The sequence below is a fragment of the Seriola aureovittata genome, chromosome 14, assembly GCF_021018895.1.
Source record: "Seriola aureovittata isolate HTS-2021-v1 ecotype China chromosome 14, ASM2101889v1, whole genome shotgun sequence".
Lineage (NCBI taxonomy): Eukaryota > Metazoa > Chordata > Actinopteri > Carangiformes > Carangidae > Seriola > Seriola aureovittata.
The window spans coordinates 11,191,796-11,218,928 of record NC_079377.1 but is presented as its reverse complement, the minus strand read 5'-3'; the positions used below and the strand labels follow the sequence as shown (position 1 = coordinate 11,218,928).

General features: G+C 39.4%; 1 protein-coding gene across 1 annotated transcript in view; it reads right to left on the bottom strand.

The window, feature by feature from the left end:
• Positions 1-22,821, bottom strand: part of eys (eyes shut homolog) — a 154,322-nt gene extending 131,501 nt beyond the window's left edge. The window contains exons 1-7 of the mRNA XM_056394875.1: positions 22,526-22,821; positions 14,457-15,350; positions 13,755-13,871; positions 9,048-9,244; positions 8,082-8,209; positions 6,766-6,880; positions 4,574-4,733 (exon numbers count right to left, since the gene is read on the bottom strand). Of these exons, the coding sequence (XP_056250850.1) occupies positions 4,574-4,733; positions 6,766-6,880; positions 8,082-8,209; positions 9,048-9,244; positions 13,755-13,871; positions 14,457-15,201 (1,462 nt within the window). The 5' untranslated portion in view covers positions 15,202-15,350; positions 22,526-22,821. The remainder of the gene's footprint in view (positions 1-4,573; positions 4,734-6,765; positions 6,881-8,081; positions 8,210-9,047; positions 9,245-13,754; positions 13,872-14,456; positions 15,351-22,525) is intronic.
• Between the last annotated feature and the right edge of the window lie 4,312 nt (positions 22,822-27,133).

The following is a 27,133-nucleotide window of genomic DNA, read 5'->3' as shown; positions in this document are numbered from 1 at the left end:
AAAATGATGAATTCTATCAGTCACTAAGACCCGCCATGGTGTAAGAGACAATTTTCCATTACTGAAGTGGCAACAGATTTGAGCTTTGAACAGAGGGAAAAAATCTTGTTCATGTAGTGCTATGTAAGGGCTTATCTGACTGACAGGTGAGTGTGTCAGGACTTAAGGCTAGATGGTGAAAATATGCTATAGGCCAAAACCTGAGAGCACTGGGGAAGGAAAAAAAAACAAAACATATTCACTGGTTGTTTAAGCGATAAAACAAGAGGAGAACAATGCTGTGCTATACCATCCTAACCCTTATACGGCATAAACAATGTTCAGCGAGCATCACAATCGGCGTTGTTCCAAACTGTCCATTTTTTTTGTTAAATAATGTTTAATATAGAGAATGTAGCGAAATTTAAATAGAGGTGTTGAACATATTGTACAGAAGGAATTAAGTTGAGATAAGCAATGTGTCAAACATTTGAAGCAGAAACAAGTGATTTTCTATCTCTGCTAGATAGAAAATCACAGTAGCATTTAGCGTATTTGAAGGTACAGTCCAGATTGAAAGTATTTCTTGCTCTCCAGGCTCTGAGCTCCAGCACATTCAATTTGAAATAAAATAATGGATACTATATTAAAGTGCCAAGTCTCAGCTTTAATTTGAGTAAGTTTTACGTGACTATGGAAGGAGCTGTGTGGAAGATATGGCCCTTTTAACAGAGAAGTGCCCAAACTGTAAGGGTTCAAAATAATTGGACACTTGGCTACTAAATGTTTCTGGGGCAGCTGTGTGTCGTTTTAAAGTCAGTTCATGCACAAAAGAGCTCACGGAGTTGACTGCGAGTTGACTGAGAGTTGAGACTTGCCCTTTAGATTGAGGTGGAGTTGCCTGCCAATAGGAGGCGGAAAGAGGTGACCATGCAAGTCAGGAAAATAATAATGGAGGTTCAAAAAAGAAACAGTCTATGAGAGATGTTTCAAAGATAGTTTTTTTGCCAAAGCCAAAAGATGGGTATGTTCTTTAAAAAAAAAAAAAAAAAGCAGGTTTGCAAAGGAAAACGAGCTGGTCGACCACAGAGCAATAGTCTTTTGGACAAGCGGGTAATCATTTTCATGGTGAAGAAAAACACCTTTATGACTTCACAACAAGTCAAAAATGCTCTCCAGCACGTGGGTGTACATGTTTCCATGTCAACAATGAAGACAACAATATGCAAACCCCCGGTAAGCCTCAAACACAGAGAGGACAGGCTGCAATTCACAAAAACATATGAAAAGAAACCGGTGGAGCTGTGGAACAAAGTTCTATGGACTGATGGAACAAAAAAAAACAAACAAAAAAAAAAAAAAAACAACCTCATTCAAAATGATGAAAGTGTGGAGAAAAATCGGAACAGCCCATGAACCAAAGCCACCGCCTCATCTTTCAAACACGGTGCTGGTTCTGTTATGGCTTGGGCTGTATGGCTGCCAATGGAACTGGCACATTGGCATTTATTGATGATTTCACTGCTGATGGAAGCAGCAGGATGAATGCAGAGGTACACAGAAGCATTCGGCGCTCAGACTCAGCCAAATGCATCAAAACTCATTGGACGACACTTCATCATTCAGCGGGATGGCATTCCTAAACATACAGCCAAGGGAGAAGGGGTGGAATACCCTCGACTGGCCGAGTCAGTCAGCTGATCTCAGTCCAGTTGGGCTGCATTTCACTAACTGAAGACCAGACTAATGGCAGAGAGACCCCACAATGAGCAAGAGCTGAAGGTGGCTGCAGAGAAAACAGGGGAAGATTCAAAGTATCTTCTAATGTCTATGGGTCGAAGATTTCAGTCAGCAAAGCATTTTACACAAAATATTACATATAATTACTTTTAGCCTGATATTGATGTAAACCTTTTCAGATTAAAGCAGAGACTTTCCATATTAATGTGGTATCCACCATTTTATTTCAAAATAGATGTGTTTACTTACAGAGCGTGAAGAACAGATAATGAGTAACTGTCCAAATATTTATATATATAGCCTGGACTGTATGTACTGTAATTTTACAACACACAACTCAAAAAGATGAACCTGTCATTACTCGAATATAATTGTCAACTATGTTTTTTCTTATTTCTGCACTTTGCCCTGGCAGGTCTTGAATCAATGACTGTTTCTTGTCTGTTCCTATTAATTTGTTCCGTCTTTTAAAGCATGGTAAATGAAGAAGGTCACTTTTTTTCCCCCCTTAAATCTCATATTGTGTAACAACCTCTTTTGTTTTTGTATCTCTTATTCACTTGTTCCCTTTTTTTTTTTTTTTTTTTTAAGAACATTTGTCATTGATAGCTTAACAAGTTTTGGCCATGTTCTGAGCTGGCAGCTAATTAGGGAGCGGTTTGCCAGAGTATTTGGATTAAATACAATAGGCAGCAGGCCTTAGAAATGTCAAGCAGGCAAAGCTACTGGTAAATAAGCTTCAAGGTTTAAAAAAAAAAAAAAAAAAAAATTACTTCATCAAGCGAACTGGCCTTTGTTTAAAATCTGTGAGTTGGCTCGTGATTTAAACATCACAACCAACCAAAGATCTGGCCTGGAAGAGTCATTGTGGATGGTTGTCTCTGTGTTTGTCTCGTTGGATTTAGACAAACAAAGACGAATCTTTCGCCTCTACATCAGACTCACTCTTTCTTGCGGTTGCATATGCAGTAAATAAACAAGAACTACTATTAATAACACAAGTACTGATCCCTGGAGGGCGTTTCTGTTTTTCCTTGTCCACCTTCTCAGAGGTGGTCAGAAGTCAGAGGTCACACTGGAACAGAAGCTGTGATTCAGTCTTTTGAGACATTAATCAAAGCGGTTGCTTGCAGACATGGCAGCTTGAACCTAAACCTGATGATTAAAGGCTGGCCTCCCCTCTTGCTATGTTGCCCTGCTGAACTATGTACAGTATTAGAGGTCATTGAATGAACCCTAATGTGACGAACTCTCCCAAAACAAACCGCTCTAAAACAAGACGAGTTACTAGACAAAGAAACTATGGTGTTGCTAGAGAACAGGCCGCAGCTACGGGGATATTAGCAAACACTACCACGAGCGTTTTTGCAGATGCAAATGAAAAGATGAAACTTAGCTTTAAGATAACTCAAGCTAATTTAAGACAATACATCAAATGGTAACATCTACATTTAATATTGTACATGGTCCCTTACAAAGGAAACAAAATTAAATTGTTGTCGTGGGACACTGCAGAGTGGATGATAATGCTTTTATCTTGTTAATTTTTCTTTAAATTGAACAGGAGCAGAAAATGTGAACATTTTCTAAAGCTCCTTAAATTTTTCATCTGAACATCAAATATGGCTCCAGGTTACATAGAAATCTAGCATTTCCATGTAAACTACCCTGATTATATAATAGCAATCCCACTGAAAATCAACAACTCACTATTACACTGCAAAACACAGTTAGGTAGACTGTCAAAAACAAAATGGTGTCAGCTCAAATAAAAAAACAAAAAAGCAGATGCTCCCAGTGCAGAAGCTAACCAAAGTGAACGATAAGCTACCTAGCCTACCTGACCAGAAAGGAATGGCAGCGACTTGAAGTAAATTAGATACTAGTAGAACAACTAGGGCTGAAACACCAGTAAATACTGATTTTACATTCCCCTGTTTGCTCATGTTGCTCTGTCTCTCTTAGATGTGTAAAAAAAAAGAAATTTACAAACGGAAGGTTCTGTGAACTGGTTTTGATCAAAAAAGGGTTTAATGCAGCCTTAATGTTTGTATGTAGTCAGTTTAATCATGTCAGCCAGTGTAATCCATGGTTAATGGTGGATTAAACTGACTACAAACTGATAATGCCTCAGATTAAATTTTCACTTTTATGTAAGATATGAGAATGAGGCCTTTCGATAATGACAAAATGGCAGCAAAGAAGGCATTTCTTCTGCCTAGCTTTTTAAATGACTTAAATTTACCAGCCAATCAGAAAACAGTATTTTCTGTGAGCATAGAATGAGTGTATTTGTTCTAGCATGATATGAATTATGCACGTTTGATGGAATACATGAGTTTGTCATGACTTGTCTCTTGATTTTAAGCCATTTCATGCCATCTGCCTTAAAACACCAACAAAAGGCAAAACAGAAACATTTATAATTTATGAGTAGCTCTCAGCATGAGAGCTCTCTGTGTCAAATGTCTTGTATGCAGACAGTGCACCGTCTTAAAGGAGTTAAAATATTCAGAAAGTGACTGCTTTCACTACCTGTGTTGCATGTCTCCTTCACATGTTTGCATGTCATTAAGCACACATTGCCTTCTCATGATGTTTACATAACCGCAAAGTCTGTAAATGTCAGAACAGAAAACAATCCTCTGCCAATAGCATGTAACTGTCAAGCTATGCCAGCACCATGTCAGATTATCCCCGAACATTAATCAGTCATCCCTTGCCCCACAACCAACCTTCCCACAAGGGTTGGTATAAATCAATCCATATTTTGAGAGATCCTGCCAAACACACAGATGGACAGACAGATGGAAAGAGAGGCAAAAACACACAATAAAGTGAAGTTATCTCTCACCTGTGAAGCCGGGGAGGCATTTGCAGGTGTACTGTGGGGGAGATGACGGCTGACTTGTTGTAATGCACGTGGCTCCGTTCAAGCAGCTGTTTGGTTTTATCAAACAGGCATTGCCCACATATTGACAAAACTCTCCGATCCATCCTGGGGTACAAACACACTGCAGGAAAACAGAACAACATTCAAGTGATCAGGTGTACAGCATATATTAATTATCAGCCGATACCAACAAAATATTTTCACACAGAGGACTATGTATTAGAGTGTGTGTCTATGTGTTTTTTAATTGTTTTTGCTCTACTCCAGGACATTGGATTTCTAATTAAACAATGACTATGAGGGTTCAATTGTTGACTTTCACTTTTAAGGGTGTTTGGTAATATTTCCTCTATACTGGGTGAACACTGTAGGAATCTCATCCCTTTTTTCCCCCTTGTTGCCATGAATAAAAATGGCAACACTTTGTACACAGTTCATCTGATGTGACTGTAAACACCCTCAAATAAAAAGGGGTCAGTTCACCCAAACTACAAAAAGCTCTACTCTCTCATCTACCTCAAGTGATATCCACCCACACAGAGAGGTTTAATTTGATTTGTTCAGGTTGTGAGATATTCTCTTCTAAGATATCTGCCATTACCTCAAAAAGATGGAGATAAATGGAGATTGTGGTGGTCACAGCATTTTAAAAATTACGTTTAATTTCCACAGACGGTGCCCCTGTTGTTCTGGATAATCTAGATAATTGTTGGGTGTTATTCCTTCGGTAAAAAGTAGTTTAAATGGAAATGGCCGGTGTACTATCCTGAATGGCCAAGGACATTTTTAAATAACTATTTCTAAATGCTGAGATCACCACAAATGAAACTGTATTTAAAAATCTCAGAGATGGATATTGCGAGACAACATGAATCCAAACCTTTCAGCCTGGTTAGATACTGTGCCATTACGGGTGTTGTAGGTGAGAAAATCGTTTTTTCTAACGCGAGTGAACTGACCCATTTCAACCAGAAAATCAGCACTAATTAATTAACCTCAGACATTTTTTCCACTTTAAAATCCAATGTCAAAGAGAAAAACTGTCCTAAATGACTGCTCTGTATATCTACCAATAAAATCAACTTAATGCAACCTCTGGTTCTATCCTGTCTGTTTCGGAGCATCTTCACGACGGAGGGAATAAAATGAGCAGCCCGCTCTTAACAAACTACCCAATGTTTTTTCTTGCTCAAAGGAAAATCACATAAAAATATAAATAAAATCATAAAAAGAAAAAAAAGGCCCATTTGAAGTGAGCAACGCTTTCTGATTATGTCTGACCCCGGCTGGAGGCGCATCAACACGGAGCATCTAAGAGTGGATTTTAGATTAAGAACACTCTCAGTGGTCTAATGGAACAAGACTGATGGAGAATAATTAGGAGCTATGGGGCATTACGGAGCAGTCTCAGGTGTTGTAAAAAATACAGACATTTGAGGAGAGTGAGCAATAGAGAGGCAAATTAGACCAGAACCTGCCTGTCTGAGCAAAGCATCCACATACTCACAATGATTAATGGGTTAGAATTGGATTACCGCTGTCCGTAGACATATTCTACCGACGTTTCTGTTATTCTCTTTGTTTTTTTTTGTTTTATTTCAATTAATGATGGGTTTTCTTCAAGTATAGAACTTTGGAGACCAAAGATGGAGAGCCCTTTCATGCTGTGACATGCTGTATATTTATGATAAAAACCCGATGTGTTCAATAGACCATATCTGTCTAGTTACAGTCTAATGTTTAAATTTTTATGTATTCAAAGACAAACGGGAACGTTCCGTCAGTAGCTGCCAGTCTGAAGCATTTGTGAGTAAAATCATCGTGATTAAAAGAGATAATTTCGTCTTCGTAAAAAACATCCCTAAAAAATTACGTGTTGAGAAAGCTGTGAAAAAGCGTGCCGGTATTTATCATATAGCAGAGCCATACGCACAAATTGGCTAAGCCTCACACTGCATACAATCATATGCACTAATAAAGAATGGACGGCTCTCATTATGACATTTTTATCTTGAAGTCAGAGCTCTATCAGCGCTCTGCACAAATGTGTTCACCCTCTGTTCGTACTGTAACCCCCATTAAGGTGCAGGGTGAGTCATATTTTGTGGGGGCTTGAGAGTATTTCATTAAGACTGAAACATTGAATTACTTACCTGATATCCGCCAATTACACTCAAGCACAATCCCTCATTTAGGCAGTTGATATTGAGCAGCCTGCAGTAGTCAATTATTTCTTCACAGTTCTTCCCAGAAAACCCTCTCAGACATCTGTTGGGAGGAGGTCAGTGTCATCAAAATCAATTCACCCTGAGCCTTGAGCACTAACAAGCCATATTTTATTTATTTATTTTTTTTTTTTTGCAAGATGTATGGGGGTTATAATATTGTTTTCTACATGACTTGTTTGTGATACGGACCTGAGCGATAGTGTGTGCCAATTAGACCTCCAGTCTTTTTCTCACAGATTATACTTTCTTACAACTGCAAAATACGCACTTGTTATTTCAATGATCGCACTGTCGAATATACTCTTCGCTTCATTAACTTCCCTGATAATTTTCATATACTGTCTTTTTGATTTTCAATGTAAGAGCTGTCAAATTGAGAAAAACTAAATTGTCCCCCAGGTCGCAGGACACATTCTGCAACATTCAGATACTGTATTTACATTATTATTTTTTTTAAAAAGCACAGTGAGCTGAAGCAAATACTTTAAACTAATCAGTCTTGTGATCTGCTACAGTGTAATAACTGGATTTAAAAGACATCAGACATAAGACAGAGTGGCAGTCGAAAAAGTAGATGTTTAAAAATCTTTACAACACATTTTCAATAAGAGTTGCCCAGTGTTATTTTTTAATTTAACAGGATAATGCTGATTGACACATTAGTCCATGTCTCTCTTTTCAACCGCCCTACCCTGTCTGTGTCTGTTGTTTCTACTGACAATATGGATTTTTAATGGCTCACCACGGTATATCGATTTTTATTCTTATATTATATTGTTTTTTTTAATAAAAAAGGTTTGTAGTTTCCTAAAACACCTAGGCACTGTAGCATTTAGAAAACGCTACTCAAACTCGGGTAAATTGATTTACGGGGACTATTCTTTCAGCTGTGGATGAATACACAAGTCAGTATACACAGCTCCAGAATGGTGAATGCAGGATTAAACCAGAGTGATACACAGAACCCGTCTTCGTGATAACAAGTCATCCAGTTTAACAGTGCGGCACAGTGATGCGTCTAATAGTTGCCGACTTAGGATATATTAGATAATACTTGTGAGTAGGATCAGTTGGTCACTTTACGTGGGACTGGTTGACATTAAGAAACAAGAAGAAGAAGAAAAAGAATAAAAGATCCATATTTATTCACTCACAGTGGGGCACACATCCACAAGACATCTCAATCATCTAGAGAGGGGACTATGAGAGTGGCTTCTATTAGATCCCTCTATGTGTTTTACCTGCAGACATAGTCATTTCCCCTGGACACGCAGGTGGCATTGTTGAGACATGGTGATGGGCTGCACAGGTTCTGCTGCCTCCTGCATGCTGGGACCACATTACCATCTGCACAGACACATTCAGAGGCCTGCATACAGAGGCAAAACAAAACAGGTCACCTGTCAGCTTGGGAAAATAGGGTTAGATTGCACAAAAGGCCCATCGGATAAATGCAGGAACATTATCAATAATAGAACGATTCACTGAAAGTGATAAAAATTTGTGCCTTGATTGACTCATTATTTGTTAGTGATATCTGCAATTAGATAGAGAAATCTAAGTAGGCAAGTAAATAATGCCTTGTAATGAGTTATAGATATTATGAGAGGCTAATAAACGCTAATGTTCTTGTAATTCAAAGTTAAAAGGATTTGAATTTCAAATTAAGCTTATGGAAAATAAATATATATGTCACGCAGCAGCAATATCAGGCATTATTTTGATAAATGTCCCTTTTAGCCTGCTCTACTCTAGTATTCTTAGGTGGGTTGTGAATATGTGTAGCACACTTGGCAAACTGTAATGAACAAAACAAAGGTCAGAAAAAGACAATTAGACCATTACTGCATTTTCTCTAGTGTATCCTCTAGAAACATTAGGAACACTACTGCCTCTGCAAAATGTATGACCACAATAACATTTCCAGTGAAAGGTGAAAATTGCAGCAGGCATCCAATTACAAAAAGCTTTTGATGAGAGCCATTTCAAACTGGCACTTAAATATGCGGTGGGACATGCAATCAAAAAGCTAGAGGAGGCAAACCCTCTTTCCCTTAGCTCATCTTCGGGAGGAAATATTAATTGCTGTTGCAGCCTTCAGACTGAAGCCATTTGATCTTGTTTTAAGACACTATATTAATTTTCATGTGCCATTTCTTGTTTATGTCCCACCGAGATAAAACAAATAAGGGAAATTAAGTCCTCACACGCTCCCCTGCATTACAAATTTGTTCCTCTTGACATGAATATGACATGCAATCGAAGTCAACTCTGGAGTCACAGAAGAGGCCCCCGAATCCTTCCGGACAATGACAAACAAATCCTGTGGGGCTCTCCTCGCACAAGCCGCCGTTTCTGCATGGATTTGGATGACAGGGGGCGCTCTTCTTCACACAAGGTGGACCTGAAAGAGAGACGGTACAACAAAACTATTAAAACACCAAGAGGCTAAAACGGAAAGTAACGCTGGATATGTGTGAAATGGCCTCAAAGTAATTCGTCCAAGTTTCTGCCTGAAAAGAGATGACTGACATGACATATAATCAGTGGAGGGAGGGGTGATTGACACGCTGTATTTATAATTACACAGGAGAGGGGCAGGTGCTGGGCCGTCGCCTGTCATTACGCATGTATACAATTTAAGCAAATATTCTCACAATTAAACTAACTACACAAAGTGTCATCGTTGCTGTCAGAATCTTATCTTCGCATAACTGAAGCCTACAGATACCATCACATTTAACACCAGCACACCAAACCAATTAGAAGATAATTAAAACTACCATGATTTTTCCCAGCTGATAGGAATAATATTTACATCAGGATACGGCAAAGGCTAACTAACTAAGCGAATTATAGTTGCCTCTACGGCAAGTTCTTCAGCTCTTTGATGCGCAAATAGTGTGTTTTATTAAACAAAGAACAACCTGGCGGCCCTGTGTTGCCAATGTTTGTGCCTGATAAAATAGCATCATTAATCTTCGCTCATTTCACCTGAGAGACGTCGAATGTGGAGTAAAAGAACACGGCGAGTGTCCTCAAAAGCGGAGTAAAGAAATGATTAGGTTTTCGACTCGCCCTAAAAGTGCATGGTTTTCTCTGAAAGCTATAAACCAGGAGATGAATGTGTGCCCTCCATGTGTTATTGCTGCTTAGTCCCTCGGATGGACAGTCGCCTCCACCTCAGGGTGCTGTGTTTAGCGGTTAAAGTTGGTGCCTGTGCTGCATGAGGATTTAGCCATCCAGTGAAGTCTACACATAGCATCAATACTAAAAAAAAAAAAAAAAAAAGAGCATTTGGGTCAGCACCATCATCTGTGATGCCAGTTGTCTGTTAAGTGACGGTACAGTAACACACTTGCAATATAACAAAGTAATGCGACGTGTGCCTCTGATCTGTGTCATGATCCTTGTAAGAAAACTGTTCGCTGAGGATTTCAGTTGTTATTTATACTTCAAGGTTCCTGCAAGTTGAAAAGGGGAAAGTCTTATTTCTATTTTTGAGGGAAAATGTTTGTTTTTTTTCTCCTGAAATTACTGTTTAATATACAACAACATATATACAAGAGGCCAAAGAGTCTATTTATGTATGTATGCTGCCGTTTCAAAGCACACAATTTTTTTGGGAGGGTACATAAGGCATTTCTACACTTGAAACCTCTGCACTGAGTACAGTAATAAAAGGACAGTTATCATAAAGATGTATAAATGATTTTCATGGAGGATTTTCACTGAACTGTAAACTAAGCAGTCAGTGCTGTGGCCGGGTTCACAGTGTAAGTATTTTCCAAAATAAAGTAAGTCTGAATTAAGCCGTAGCCCAGGTTTTTCTAAATACTTGCAGCGCCACAACATTTTCACAAGCGGCAGATTAACCAGAGAGCGGATAATGCTGTAGTGGCATTGTATGCAAAGGATAAAATTAGAGTGAATTCACTGCAGGTTCAAGGTGAATAAAATTTGATGTTATTCCCTGGTGAGGGTTTTCATTTTTGTGTTCTTCACAAGGTGCCTACACATTTATCTTTCCAGTGACTCTTTCTTTGCATATTTTCTTTAATCCCCCTGCTGATACAAGTGCTCATGTCCCAGAGGCTCCTCATAGCCTCCTCTGTGGGCATCAATCTTACTGTGTACAACTTCAGGGCTTGCTTTTTGCCTCAGCTCATTTTCCACCAGAAACTGACTTTTCATAACTGCTCCACTAAAAAGTTGCACCAATATAAACTTATATATATTTTTAGGAAATTTCTCCAGCTGTCATGACACAGATAATGGCTGCAGCTCTTTCTGCACTCAAGAGAGAATTTCCTTATACGTGATCATTTTGGTTTAGGTCATGCATGGTATTTCTTTTTTTTTCTTTTTTTTAATGATCATTTGTATTTGTGCTGGCATTTATGTCTCCCACACATCTCCATCAAAGACACCCCTATCATTGCAGTGATTATGAGCTGTAGCAATCTAATATACATAAAGAAACAACATTATGTCAGTATCTAATTAAACTGTTTAACAAGGGTAACGAGTGCATATATAGTCCAAATTAAGCTTAAAAAAATGATATTACTTCCAACAAGATTACAAAAACAATTAACACCTTATACCAAATGGAAATGGCCCCATAAAGACGGTAATACCTTGCAACAAATACCCTAGAGGTAGCGCAAAGGAGAGTCAAATCAAAAGAAAATCTCATTTGAAACGTCCCATGAGTTTGGCTCATTATTCTGTGCGCATAGACTTTGGCCTATGAGGGCAGCCAGTGCTGGAGCAGCCACTAACTTCCAGTTGATTAATGAGGCAACTGCAGCAGGGAGGTAGAGGAAGCACAAGCTCCACAGAACTCCCAAGAAGCTGATGGGACAGGAGGACACCATGACTATGCGAAAGCACCCAGCGGAGTCTGCTTACTTGAGAGAGCAGCAGCAATTAAAGCAAATTAGATAAAAGCTGCAAAGGCAGAGGGTGCATGTAACTCACCAATTTGCTTCTGACGTGAATTATATGAATTATCCATCTCAAACTGCACAAGGGTGGAGATTTTTCTCTTTTTTTTTCATTTTTTTTCACAAAGCCGACTGTCAGTGTTTCAGTTATTCACTGGACAAGAAAATTGCATTTTCTTTTTCTCAGCTGTATGTTAGGTCAGCTCGGCTTTAAAAGTCCTTGCATTTTATCAAGAGAAGCATTGTGTTTTATTAATAATACAGTTCTCTGACGTATATTTTAGGGTCATGAAAGAAGAAATCCAAAGCATGAGGGGGAGTAATAATATTCCAAGGAGAAAATTGTAAAATCTCAGCCTATTAAGTCAGACATAAAAGAGAGAAAAATAATTTCAAAGTTCGTATGAGATCACAATGACATACTGTAAGGTAAATTCAACATAAAACACACACTAACTCTCCAACTCTGTTGAATGTAATACATGTCCTTTATCACAAGGCATTCAATTTCAGCACGTGTTTGGCATTCAAGATATAAGAGGGGAATAGAGGCAAAGCAATATTGCTTGTTTCAATGTTAAATAAGTTCAGAGTTGTTGTTCTCTGAAATGTATACCCTTGAATCTCCCTACAAGCTACATTAAAAAAAAAAAAATCTTCTCCTTCTTCTGGATGGCCTTAATCTGCTCTTGTAAAAGCAGATGCCAGACAGCACTAGAAGTAACCTTGAAACCACATCTCCAAAATAATAAGCTGAAAGCATGGGCTGGACTCGGAAGGCGAAGCTATGACACTTCAAGAATGCTGCCAGGACAAATTGTGCTCCACACCAAACAATGAATCAGTGCGAAGAGCCACCTGGAGTTTTTTTAGAAAGCTCATCGCAGGCGTGTTTTTACAGCAGACAGTGATATCCAGGGCAGCCCGAGGAGTATCCAGGTCTCGTAACCCATTTGTGTGCGATACCCATTAACCTAACTGTATTTTACTGGAGCAAATGAGACTCATTACCTAAATAATGGGTGAGGCGATAGTGTCTCATAAACTAGCTCACCAGATCACTACATGAGCCTTCGGTAACTTCGTCTAAATCACAAGGGTAAAGGAAGGCAGTTTGGCTGCCGATGAAAAATATCTTACTGAAGTGGGTATTATTAGCTGAGCACGCCACCAAAGCCACGAGCACATCACACACTGATTCATACAGAATTTAGTAGAAATTAGAAAGAATAGAAATCCAATGTTGAACACTGGCATAAATGATGTTTTTGGATGTGCTCCATCTTCTTCGACCAGGGTACACTGAATAATGAAACATAAATAATAAAAATTAAAAAAAAGGAGATGAATTCTGTATTTTAGCCATCTCTTAAATTTGTTCTAGCAGGCTCACAGAAGGTGGCAGGTATCAAAGGTACGATTTAATATGCTCAGCAGAAACAACATGCAATAAATAACACTTTAATTGATTGCTGTAAACCTTTTGTTTTATCAACTGTGACATGCTCAGTTAGCCAGCTGTTTAGCCCTGGCTTTTTTTTTTTTTTTTTTACAACCACATGTCATTGGTAGTAACATGAGGTATTTGATTTGAAGTGGCCGCTTCATATATTACGATGACAAATACGGCACCAAGTGGGATCGGGTTTAAAGCCCATAAGGAAATGCTGATCTTTTCATGATGTATGGCTTTTGTAGTTTCCAGCTTTGACCTTTCCGAAGATAGTTGCCCCTTTGAGGCAAATGACATGGTTCTGCATCTGGAAGTGGGATGCGACGAAAATCTCTCTCGCTGCCTTTGGTGCACAACATAAAGGGGAAAATCTGACTGACTGACTGCGTGTATGATTCGTCTGTCGGGGATCAAAACCGTGTCATAACGTTGAAAGAACAGGTTCTCATTGTCACAGTGACAAACGATCCATCTGTACAACACCAACAACCACCCGAGTAAGAGCTACTTACCAGAGACTCCTGTGTCACAGACGCATTTGAAGGACGTAGGCAACACTCGAACGCACGTCCCATTTTCACAAACCCTTTCACAGTTTTCTTTCCCGATGACTTCGGAGCAGTTAACCCCTAAAACAAATGGAAAAGGCAGTTGACTATCACCAACAAAAACACACAGAGAAGTAAGTAAAAAGGTATGCCTGGATTGAAGTTTGTATACACGCACAGAACTCTGGTGATATTTATTTGGATTCCTAATTGGTGAAAAATGAAAATTAAATAATTACTGTAGATACTGCTGCTGCAGAGAGTACGCTGGCAGCAAAGAGATTAAGAAAGAAGTCATTTGGAATGCAAGCCGTTTTAATATTAATTGTGTTTGCATTACGTGCTAGTGCTGGGGCTTTTGCTGAATAACATTATGTGTCCAATAAATTTATAATTAAGAAGGTGGCTTGAACTTTCTTTTATATTCTTTCAAATAATCTGAGAGTGAAAAGCATCAATCAGATTTGACAAAATATACAAAGATGATCGACTTCTTTGATGCGGACGAAACTCAGTACATCAAATAACATCTGATTCAACATGATTTCATTCTACAACAAAAGGTAAAAACAAACCTATGAAGTGTGGTAACAGTTTTTGATCCGGTTCTAATTCAAATAAGTTAAGGAGAGCTCAACAAATGGGATCAGCGGGTTTTGTCCTTACCTGTAAAATGTGGAGGACACAGACATTTATACGTTCTGTGGTTTGGATCTGTGGATCCATTGCTCAAACAGACTCCTTTGTTTTCACAAGGGTTATCCAAACAGGCATCAAACTTTTCACAAAACCTCCCAGAGTAATGGTGGTGGCATCGACAGTGGTATGCGCCCTCCCAGAGGTCTGTTTGACAAATACCACTCCCTGAACAAAGTCGAAGCAGAGGAGAACCCTGACAAAGTTGCGTTTTAACAGACACATTCAGCCTTAAGCCAAACTTGCACAGCTGCGGATCTCCCTCATGCAGAGCGATGAAGTAATGATGACCGGGAACGAGCCACTTGGCCTCGACTTGCGCACTTTCATTTATATTGTGGGGGAAAAGGAACTGATCTTTTATCAGTCCACTTGTGGAGCAGTTTTCAAAGTCGTATTTTGAAACGTTGAGGAGTCTGATGCCATATGACTTCAGTGTTTCATCAGCAGACATCAGCAGTTTGTCTCCATGCTGCAGCTGAAGTGGGCATATCTGTGGGAAGTTGAAAGGATGCCCGCTCGAGTCGTCTCCCCCCTGAGAATCCCAGCACTCCGAAACGCTTGTACAGATGTTTCCTATGAGAGTCCAATTCACTTGGACTGCGAGTTGTTTCAGGTGCCATTCGAGTGAGGATGGTCTGTTGCAAACTGTTTGGCCGTGGGTCGTGCCGACAGCCACAAAGAAAGCAATCAAGCGATACAATGATGCTCCCATGTTTCCCCTCTCGTACTATTTAATACAAATCAATGGGGGACTTTCAAACCCATCTTGTGTCATCTGGTGAATAGATGAGGGAAACACCTATCTTTCTTCATGAGATGCAGTTCCTTGTTGTTCAACAAGTCCACATGAACGATAATAACCTGGGGAAAACAAAGATTTTTGAAGTTAATGAAAAGGAAGTTGATTCCTACAAAAACTATAATGCTTTTCTAACATAATTATATTTTTACAGCTTGAAATATGATTAAAAGTGCAACGATAGCTACAGAGCCAGCAGTGCTATCATGAAGATTTTACTTCATTGTAACACATAGACTTGTGGCTTCAGCCAGTCTAGCAGAGCTGTCATAATCATGTGCAGTGCTGCTGACCACCAAGTGTGTCACAGCAGCCTCGGCTTTCCCGAGGTTCCTACAGAGAGTGACAATGTCAGATAAAATATTCTCTCTCCCCTGCCGGTGCCTGATACCTCAGTGTCAGGCAGTGAGATGAGTTAAAGCAGACAGCATTGTCTTTTTCCCTCAGGCCCTTTTTATACGTGTGCACAAGGTAAAACAACAAAGTAGAGACGCTTCCCTGCAAGTGAAAAACTCTGCTCCTTGATCAGCTCACAAGGGCTGATATGAATAACTGCATGGTGATAAGCAATAAAACGCTGAATATGGAACACCAATATCAATAGAAGGGGGAGTGATAAAATGAATGAGATTGCAAGTAATGTCATGAGGGCTGTGTGGGCAACTAGAAGACCTCATTTACATGCGATGAGGTTGACTATTGTGCCTCACCGAACAAAGCGGAAAGCTGTCACCTGATTTCTGGAGGAAAAAAAAAATGTAATTAAAATTCAAATAAAGAGAACAAAATGTGTAATTGGTCTGTGTATGTATATATATGTTTTAGCAGGATATTCATTATTTGTTGCAGTAGAATAATTAGCACTAATAGTTTGTCTATTTCTAATTTAACTTTATTTAAAGCTGCTCCAATCAATGTTTTTACATTAACAGTGAATCAAATTACTATCTCCAATGTGAAAAGAGTCTCTCATAGTGACTAACCAATACAAAGAATTATCCCCTCAGCTCTACAGAGTGTTTTAATGGTTCTTTTTATAAAGCTTATAAAGCAACAACTTTACTGTTTGTTGTTTCCTGCCAGCTTTTCTGATAAGCATCATGTTCTGCAGGCAGCAGTTTTCAGTGAAAAACAAGGGATGCCGCCATCAAATGTTTTTGCCACCGATACCAATCATCTTTGAGTGAGATCGCTCAATCCACGGCCAATACTGGTCATTTTTGGCATGCATCGCAGATGGCGTGCGTTATATCAGTCTCACACAATTTGTAAAAGTTCCACACGGCCGACATGTTATTTTGTTTGGTGTTTTGGTGCAAGGTGGGAGGTGGGACTACACTACACAGCGCACCGTGCTTTTCTCAGCTGCAGAGAGCAGAGTATTAACCACAGGTGATCAGTTTTAAGGTGATCGGTGACTAAAAGCATAAATTTTTGATCTAGCGATCACATATCTTTAATGAAAATCTGCCGGTCAATCGGGGTATCCTTATGAAAAACCTTTACAAACCCGCTGTATGCCACCTGCGCAATCCCAAAGGGACACAGGGGAGACATGACAGTCTGCTACGACCAACTAGGCAAGGGTCATGTTACTGACAGAGACTGCCAATGGCGTCTGCAGGCTAACTTTTGAATTGTCAGTAGCCTTGCTAGCTTCCTAGCTGACAAATTCCTAACCTCTGTATATCAATTAGAAACAGGCAGCAATAGCAATGAGTGACAGACTAACAACATAAAACTTATGTGGATACAATATCTCACAACATCTTAACTACACATAAATGTGATAATAAAACTTATAATAAACTAGAAGGGCATTCAAAGAGCGCAGACCTCGTCTATACATTATAAACAAGACTATATAGTTACTTATGCGGATCTGCCCCAGAATTTAATAGGTTCTCCTCTGACACATGCGCCATCCCTCCACCAAGTTCAGTGCAAATTGGTACAGTACTTTTTGAGCAATCCTGCTGACAAATAAGCAGACACAGGTGAAAACATAACATCCTCGGTGGAGATAATAAAACCGCCAAGAGTCATATAAAAGATAGCATCCATGAAACAACCCAAAGTGGCACCTAAAAGCCAACTTAAAAGCAGTCAAAATCAATACAAAAATGAATGGAGAAAATAAAGTAATAAGACTAACACCAGATTCTAATAAGCCCAAAAAACATTGTCAGCCAGAGCAGGTTCTGCAGCTATGGATTGTATCTGTAGTAGCAGTGGTTGTTGACTGACATCCGTTGCCTATCACCAGCTATGCAATTTAGGCGGGAGGTCATGACTGGTACTGCATATAGGAATTGGACTTGGAATTGGACGCTGCATAATATTACAATGCTCTTATTTTCACCTCATCTACCAACCATAACAACATCTTGGTCACCACACAGCCATCCTGACTCACAGAGATCTGTAATCCAAAGTTGGAGCAGGGAGACAGCTGGGATAAACAGAGGACCATCTTATATCACCACGCATGTGACAGCAAACTGGCAATGTCAACAAGCAGCATGAGTAATAGATCGATTTCCGAGGAAACAATGTGACCGGGGAAGAAATTGCAGAAGGAAGTACTGCCCTGCCAGTTTTTTTTTTTCCCAATTTCCACAGGAATTCGGCAATTACGCAGCAAGCATGCAAAGCTGAATTTTCACAATAACCTCTAATGCACTGCTGCTAATTTATTTACAATCCAAAATGAGATATTTAGAGGCCGTTTCGACTCTATAGTTTGCACGATGGATGCAATTTAGACCCTAAAGCACATTAATCCTTCTTACTTGTTTGGTGCTTCAAATTCATTTAATCTCAATCCCATTCAATACTAATTCATACTATTACAGCAATCTATACTCTAGGCTTCCACTGAAACACACAGAGCAAAAGGTTTTCTGGGATATTAAGACACCTCAAAGGTTATTGATCAGTCAGGATTAAACTGCAGGCCATACAGAGAAGTGGTTCAAGTAATAAGGGCCACGGGGTCAGAAGCAAGGTCATGTACATGGGGGGTCAACTGTTTGTCTCCTGCAGCCTCCTGCTTTCATTATCGCTCAGTTCAACCCACGTTTTAGGATGCCAATCACGCAGGTGTGCAGAGGGCAACAGATCAAGGGAGGTGTGTAAATCCTTGGTTGACTGATGACTGAGAGACACCAAGAGGACACAACAAATTATCACATCAAACTGGCAGGCCGACATGTCCCTTGTTGTCTGCCATACAACACAATAGACTTCAATGGCTGAAATGCTTGACAGATTAATCAATTAGGCAATCGAAACACAATTCATCTGGAAAATATTTGATAATTATTTGTTTAAGTCTTTTTTTTCTTTGATGGAAATTAATTGGTTCAGTGTTTGAAGCGTGAATATTTGATGGTTTTTCTTAGTCCACTGTGATAGTAAACTAAATAGCTTTGCATTTCGAACTGGTATTCGGACCAAACTAGTGATTACAATACACCAAAGAGGAGGACGTTGTGAAGGCCACTTTTCACTATTATATGATATTTCATAGACTAAACAATTTATCAATTAATCATGAATGAGATCAGACGACTAATCAATAATGAAGGGGCTAGAATAATTCTTGTTTGCAGCCCTGTAGGCGTACATTCAATCAAAAATAAGCCTTAGCTGGGGTATTTCACATAACAACAGAGTACAGTTTGAATGTAATCTAGGCCAACTTGCCACCTGATGAGAAAGATTATATTTTCTTTTTTCTATACAAGTTGGCTCATTAAGCCACCAGTGCACACACAGTGATGAAGATGTTGGCTAGTGAGTGAGGCACGAATGCTAGTTACAGTATAATGGCACTTGTGCAAGAATTAGGACGCGCAGGTGTAATTTTGAAGTAAACATTGCCGGGATAAATCGCGCAAGCCTCCTTGTCTATGTTAATTTCTCATTATGATTTCCTTGATTCACAACTTCTCAGACCCTGACAGCTGCAGTGGCTGAACAGCGTTGGTGTTTACTGTTGTGCAGCACAGTGCTGTCGTTTGCCTGCTTAGGGACTGGGGATGAGTCCTTGGAAGTTCACGTTTTAATGCATGTTAAATAAAGTAATGAAAATATAATTTCAAGTTGTAAGCCGCCTTCACTGATGAGATCTGCTGCTTTTTGGTCACTGCATACTCACCAAGAACATCAACAAAGAAAGGGTGTTTTACAAATGTCTTCACCTCATGGAAGCTGCGGAAATGATTAAATCAGAAACAAAAAGCAAATCAGCGCTCCAGTTATCACCACAGATAATGAGGAATGAGGTTGATGAACTTTATGACTGCCATTACAGAGTCCTTGGTCTTTTATTTTTTTAAACTCACCAATAACTCAATAGGGCAGGAGCATCATTTGACACAAGTAAGCCGATTCTTTTCTAAAAGACCTTTGGGACAGTTATTTCACCTGAACAAGACTCACTGCAAAGTAAACACAGAGGATTAAAAATCAACTGGCAGAGAACTCATTTTTCTGTCCACTCACTGTTAAACAGCCCATTTCTGATAACACTGTGGTGCCGGGTTTGGTAGATGATGTCCTATTTCAGAGCAGGTTAGATCAGAAAGAGGTTAACTGCCACCATCATTAAGTCTATTGGAATAAAGACACATTTTCAAATTAAAATGGTGCATCATGGTAAATTTTCAGATTTACGATGATGCACCACAAATATTATTATTCTGTGAAAACATTATAACTCTCACATCCTGCAGCTAAACTTCAAAACCGCTAAAAATCTATTTGTTTTTTTTTTTTCAATGTTTTATCACCAGCAGGAAGCCACTGAAACACCACCGAGCCATTGATGTCACTGTTGAGACACTGGAGGACTGATTAGCCAAACACCAGCAGGCTGCTGGCCACAGCCGCTGTCGGACTGATCACTTGTGCTCCCTGGGCAGCTATCTGGATCATCACTAATCAGTTATAACACTGATGAGCATCCGGGCCCTGCAACCCTGAAAACCAACCCCCACATCAATTTTCCTACTCTGAATGCAGTAATTAATGCCAGTGGCAAAACCAATTTTGTTTTTTCAAATCTCAGGATTGTTTTTCTGAACCACTAACATTAACTTACTGGGTAAAAACAAAGAAAAAAAATCTGATCATTTTGGATTATATCTCAGAATAGTTACAAAAGCACAGGATGTCACAGTTAACATGTTTACTCTCACCTGCAGAAATATATATTTTTTGTTTCTTTCTTTGCTCTCTATAACCCTAAGGAACATTTCAAAGAGTTGCAACTGCAGGATGTTTCCAAGACGATAATACCGTAAAAGAAAAGTATAACCATGGGTTAAATTAGGCCAGGGACAGCAGCAGCACAGCTTCGCCAGCAGCATGACTTCACCTCTATGAATTGCTCATTTTTGTTTGAGGCAATACCTTCATCAGTCACTAGCCCCCATGTTGTATTGTGTAAAGTGTTTCCTGTTTATTTGGTGCTCTGGAGGAGAACCTCAATAAGGAAAGGTTGTGTGTCTTTGTTTTGTTTGGAACAGTTGTGCAGTGCTTCGGGGAATTGGGGTACACAGTCCCTCAGCCACACAGAGCCTTAAGAGCCCTGCAAAAAGGAAACAGAGTGAGTCTGTCACATAACCCATGTTCAGGTGGTAGGTTACAATGTGGTACACCTGCAGAGTAGAAAAGTGTTTTATGATTTTCTCACTTTTTTATGCTCACTAATACTAAACTAGCTGCACCTTGGTGTTAACAGATGCGGCGGAGTTGGAAGAGTTCAGCTCACGTCAATCAGGCAAATACCCCTTCTCCTGGAAACCTCTAGTGCACTTATTCCAAAAATAATCCGTCCCTCTTTGGATAAGATTTTTCTGAACTTCTCTTTGCTCTTATATAAACAGAAAGTCAGCACAGCTGGAGCAAAGCAAACCAACAGAAGGTATTCACTGTCCAAATCTGATATTATAAACTGGACAACTGATCAAAAGATCAAGCACCTATAATACATATTTTCTCATGGTTTAGAAATCATTTAAATATAGGTGTGCTTTTGAAACTCCTAAGTACAGAGACAACCTAGCACATAAAGGGTGTGGTACCTCACAGATGTTTGTTTATGTCATGGAATAAAAAGAAAACAGGTAAAGTACCTGGGAGCCCTGAGGTCTCTACTGATTACCTCTGCCAAGGAGGTGAAATCTTCAGACCCACATGTTTGTTCGTTTGTTATTTCAGAGGATGTCTCAAAACCCTGTTATCAGATTTCAATTACATTTGGTGGAAGGTTTGGCCATCAGCCAAGGAACAAGTGATTAGTTTTAGTGGCGATCCAGATCCAAATGTGGACACAAGATTTTTTTTTTTTCTTTCTTTTTTTTTGGAAGTATTTAACACTGTGAGACAGGCATCTCTGAATAATTTTAATAACTACTACACTTGCAAAAAATTGGCACGGGATCCCACGACTAGCTTTAACTGTTTATGTTTTGATGCAGATTTCAATCACTTTATTCTGCCCAGAACTACAATCCATATCTAAACAGTTTCAGTTCTTTTCTTTTTTTGTGTGTGTTTATACAAATAGTTTCTCTGTTGAGCCCCGTCAACATCATAGATCATGCTGTAAATATACACTGTTATACTGTGACCTTATGCTATTTTCTCTGGTGTTGCTGTGTACATAGCAACTGTAAGATACAGCAGGCTGTTCTTTCAGTTTCCATGTGGTCTGAGCAGGTAAAGCTGTACATGACATTCTAACAGGGCTTTGGTCAATTATTCTGAAGGAGTCCACCTGCTCGGGCCTGTCTGTTAAGAGCAAGGTGAAGCTGAAAAAAAAAGAGCCTGGCGGAGAACATAGCTTCTTCTCAACACATCTGAAGCTGAGGCAGGTCTCCAAGCCACAGGGTCTGCATTAAAACAACAGCTTAGCATTAAGCTCAGGCGGCGCGTCTCTCTGCCCCCATTCTGCAAACGCTAGGCCCAGGATTTACTATGGACGGGTAATCTGACTAGTAGAGTTGCACACATTGGCCCATCTGCTGCATGTAGAGCGGCACAACCACGTCTCTGCTGACTGACTAGTACACCGTTAAGGTTACATCGTGTGTGTGTGTGTGTGTGTGTGTGTGTGTGTGTGTGTGTGTGTGTGTGTGTGTGTGTGTGTGTGTGTGTGTCCGGTAGGTAGGTAGGCAGGCAGGTAGGTAGGTAGGTAGCTAGGTAGGTTGGTAGGTAGCATGCTCACCATTAAGCTGAAAGGGTGTTCCGCCCTGGGACGGCGACTTGTAGCACCGTTATTTTGGGAGACTTTTCTCATTCAGTAGCTGATATGTGTCTCTCTCCCTGGGGAGTGTGACGGCTGAGCCATCCAGGCGCACAGAGGAGGAAACGTGTTGCTGAGGAAACGTGATCAGACGCTGACGGCTGAAGGCGTGCCCGCGTGCATAAGGATCTGGCCCTCCGGGGCAGGGCGGGGCGGGGATACAGCCTGCCTGATTGATTATTTAATTAGGCTTAACTAAATATTCATTAGCCAAGCCAAGTTATTATCTTCTGTAAATAAGTGAAGCTCTCCCAGTAAATCTAAATGGTTTTTATATGGTACCTGTGGGATGAAAAAAAAAAAAACATAAAAATAAAATTGACTGGACTGTCTAATCACTAAAGCGGATCTGGATTTGCATTTGGTAAAAAAAAAAAATTTAAAAAAGAAGACCCAAAAACCTACTTTACCCATTTATTCAGTAAATCGATAGCTATTTCATGCATTACCTAGCAAATAAATACACATTACTGTAACACTTTGCCATGCATGAGCTCTTTCAATTGCTTGGGCCGATAATTAGATGAAGATTACCCTCCGATCACTAATGCAGCCATTCTGAGGCTTGAATACTGTGGGGTACCAGCTTTCAGCGTGGCACTGGATTCAAGAAAATAGTTCAGTGTTTATTTATTTTCTTTGTTGATGAGAAGATTGGTAGCATGAAGGCGTCTGCGCGGTACAGCCTGCAGTCAGCTGCTGGTTTGTGTAGTTTGGCCGTAAAGATTGGAAATAGGAAGAAACAGCCTCTCCAAAAATAACAAAATCTACCTAAAAGCATTTCTTAAAGCTCATTTAAGACAAATTTTCCCACTTCTTTTATCTGCACAAAAAAACAAAGTGTGACAATGAAAAAGTTTTGTCTTTGTGCGAACTAAATAAACAGCAACTAACATGTTAATTGTTGTCAAGAAAGCTAATTAACATATTTCCCAAATATTAGGGCTGTTCATTTAAATATTGCTTCCTGACCTAAACCACAAGTTTGTTACCATTTCATAGTTCATTTCTTCTTTTTTTTTTTTTTTTTACAGTGTCAGCCTTCTACGCGCACACACACACACACACACACACACACACACACACACACACACACACACACACAGGAAATCAGACAGTGATTCCATAGTGATATTGTATTTAAATCATATTTAATATTTATTTGCTGGAGAAATGTTTTTGCAGTTTTTTTGTTGGTGTTTTTTTTTTTCGCAGCGACCTACATCTCATTCACTACAGCTACCTTCACACCAGGGAGCTGCACTGCAATTAGTCTTGCTCCTGTGGCCGCTGAGCTGCAGTACAAGTAAGGGGTTAAGTGCCTTGCTCCAGGGCGATTCGATTGGTAGTTGCAGAGGGAGAGGATACGGTTGGTCATTTACTCTCCCAGTCCAGATTCCTCCAGCTGGCCAGGGAGCTAACCCGGAGGCTGTCCATTCATATGCCTGTTGGTGGAACTGCTACCTCTGCCTGTCCAGGAAAACTCCCAGTGTCCCTAAGAAAGCCAGTCAGAGAGACGTCCTCCATCTCAATTTGCAGCGGTACCAAGGTTTCACTGACACTGTCCATGAAGGTGATACAGAAGGAAATGATTACACTGTATATTCATAATAACCTAAAGTGCTGACAGGGACAATGACAACAGCCTGGCTTCAGAAACACATGAGAATATTGTTTTAAATATTTCCTTCTCATGTACTACATTAAAACTGAAGTGATTTGTATGGACATATTTTCATGTCCAAGGCACTGACATGATGACCCACTTTTAAGCCCCGTCAGTTGAGAAACACACAGCAGGATGACAGATGTTTTTATAAAGGTCACTGGCTTCTCTTACACCTTACTTTTCTTGATTGTTTGTTCACAGTAGGATTCACAACACATTTCATTTTTTACAAGACTAGTTTGCTCTTAGCTTTATGCTCCACACTGGTTCTGCCCTCCATTAGTTTTCTCTCTGCAGAAGCGCTGCAAACAACAGTCTTGCCAGTAGTCAGTTTCAGGTAATTTCAGGATCAATTTTAACATGACTGTTGTTATCAAAATACATCAGTATGAAGCACCTGCCTGACCTTAAGATTTGACATATTCTATCTCCTATGCTTTTCCTGGTGAAAGACATTTAAGTTCTTGAATTTGGTTTGCTTCCCCACCGTGACTAGATTAACGAGCTGCCCTTTCACTTGTAGCGTCGGCCATATTTCCTGCAGCTTTAGGTATCTTCATTAGATATAGAAATATTGACCTTCGGCGCTTTTTATGAGAATGTATAACAGGGAAAAGCAAGCATTTATCTATATAGCTCTGCAAACTATTCTCATCATTCCATATCTTCCAGTACTGTACCAAGCCCATGGCTGCTACGGGCCCTTGACTTCTTATGGGAGGAGAATTTGTTTTACCTCTGAGCACAACGTTCTGAATTTGCTCACTTTACAACAATGGTCCCTAGATGAACTTAGAACCAATGAAATGTTTAAATTTGAAATAATAGAGCCACAGTGTGAGCACATTATCTGGCAGGATTAGCCACTCTGCATTACCTCTGTCTTAAAAAATCTCTTTATCACCAAAAAAAGAAATGAAAGAATAATCAAAATGTGACATTATGTCAAGACTTGTTTGATCAGTAATTCTATAACATGGGGTGGAGATAAGTTTTATAAAATGTTCCATCCAAACTACAGTATTTCTATTATTACCAAACCAAGAAAGTCCATGTGTCCAAGTGTCCATACAAAGCCAGAAAATGTCTTAAATGTTTTTTCTTAAATTTATTGAAATTTAACTGACTAAAAGTGTTGGTAACAATTAGCTTTACAAGAATTTAGTGAAATTTTACAAATGAATGTAACAAAGTCGATAATAATTGATCAACAGTAATTTATGGCTCTTTTTAGGACCTTGCTGTAGGTTAGAAAGTCTGTGGGCTTGAAGCACTTTACTACAGTATGTGCTGACTCAACGACTTGTTAATCAAGCCCACAGTTATGCACACACAGTCAGCTGCATGGAGTCCACTGAGAAATGCTCGGATCCCTCTTGAATATAGATATAATTAGATTGTTGCACACGATCTTGCCGGCTGAATTATGAACTCAGGCACAAAGTGTATGTTCATTAAAAAGAGTGTATGTGACTGATGCTGCAGTTTGCAGTCTAAACAACATCAATGGACTGCAGGAATCAAGGTTTGACATTCCGAGGTTCACACGTTTATTCCTATGTTGTAGCTTGTTTGTAATATGAAGTTTCCCTTTTTTTTTTCTTTCTGCAGTTTGCATGTGTCAGAGAAGACCCTTTTCAGCAATATTGTCAGCTGTTAACTCTAACAAGCAGTGCAGATGTAGAAACATACCCAACAGCCGACATTTTAACAACTTCCAGCCCAGAATGTCAATTGTGAAAAACAGGCCCAGAAAAGTGAAAATAATGAATATAGAATAACATTACTAAAATGTCACAGAAAAATATCCATAAATTAATTACTGATTCAGAGGCCAAATGCCATGTTGTAATTGTCAAAAAATGTAAAATGTTTAAAGTCTTAACATTAAAATATTATATTTCATAAACTTTCCTGCGAATAGTTGAGATTAATCAACATTTACATGTAGCAGCATTTATTCTGCCCCTGAGTTGCGTGACCCTTCCCACTCTCTTAACTGCGTGCCACAGAGCTCTAGGGTAAACGCTGTTGTACTATATACTCATTTAATACAAATGCAATATATTATCCTGCAGTTCGCCCGAGCTGACATACAAAAAGAATATTCCCATCAGGATTGGGGGGAGGAAACATGTACAAAATGAGTAATTGTTGCAAATGCAGAGAAATGAATCAGTGTTTACAGAGTAAAGCAAATCTTAACAGCCACACAGCAAATACAGATTATCACAGATAGCACAGAGATGGGTAATGTTGCCTTCAGCTTTGTGAATAGAACAAAATATAAGTGGACAATAACAAAGATGAGAACAACCGCTAACAAATAGTATCATTATCCTGGCAATTTTGCATGGCAGTTTCACCAAAAAGTTTGTCTGCGTGTCATAATCTTTGCACATTTTTGATATCCATATCCTTTCCTCAGTAATCAATCCTAGCTCTATTGGAAACGTAGATTGTGCTTGGCTGTTTGACTGATTACTGAGTTGATAGAGTAAGGAGGGCGCTCGAAACAAGGACACTGCCATCTTTCTCTCTTTACCTGTGGGATTTAAATATTAAACATAAAGGATGGCAGATTATTATCCTCGTCACCTTGCCTTAAGCAATGATATTCTGTTTCAACAGCGCCATCAAGTACCTGCTGTGTCACATATTAGTGTGATTTTAGGTTCTCTGAGAAAAAAAAAAAATTGTTTATGATGCAAGTGAGTTAAGGGACAAAACAGAGAGGTTTCTCCAGTCTCATAATCATTGGTAACAGTTTGAAAATAGTCACTGTAAAGTATGTTTAAATGAACACCATAATCAACCAGCATCCTTTAGTAAGATCAACTCTGTTTTCCTGACTTTGAACG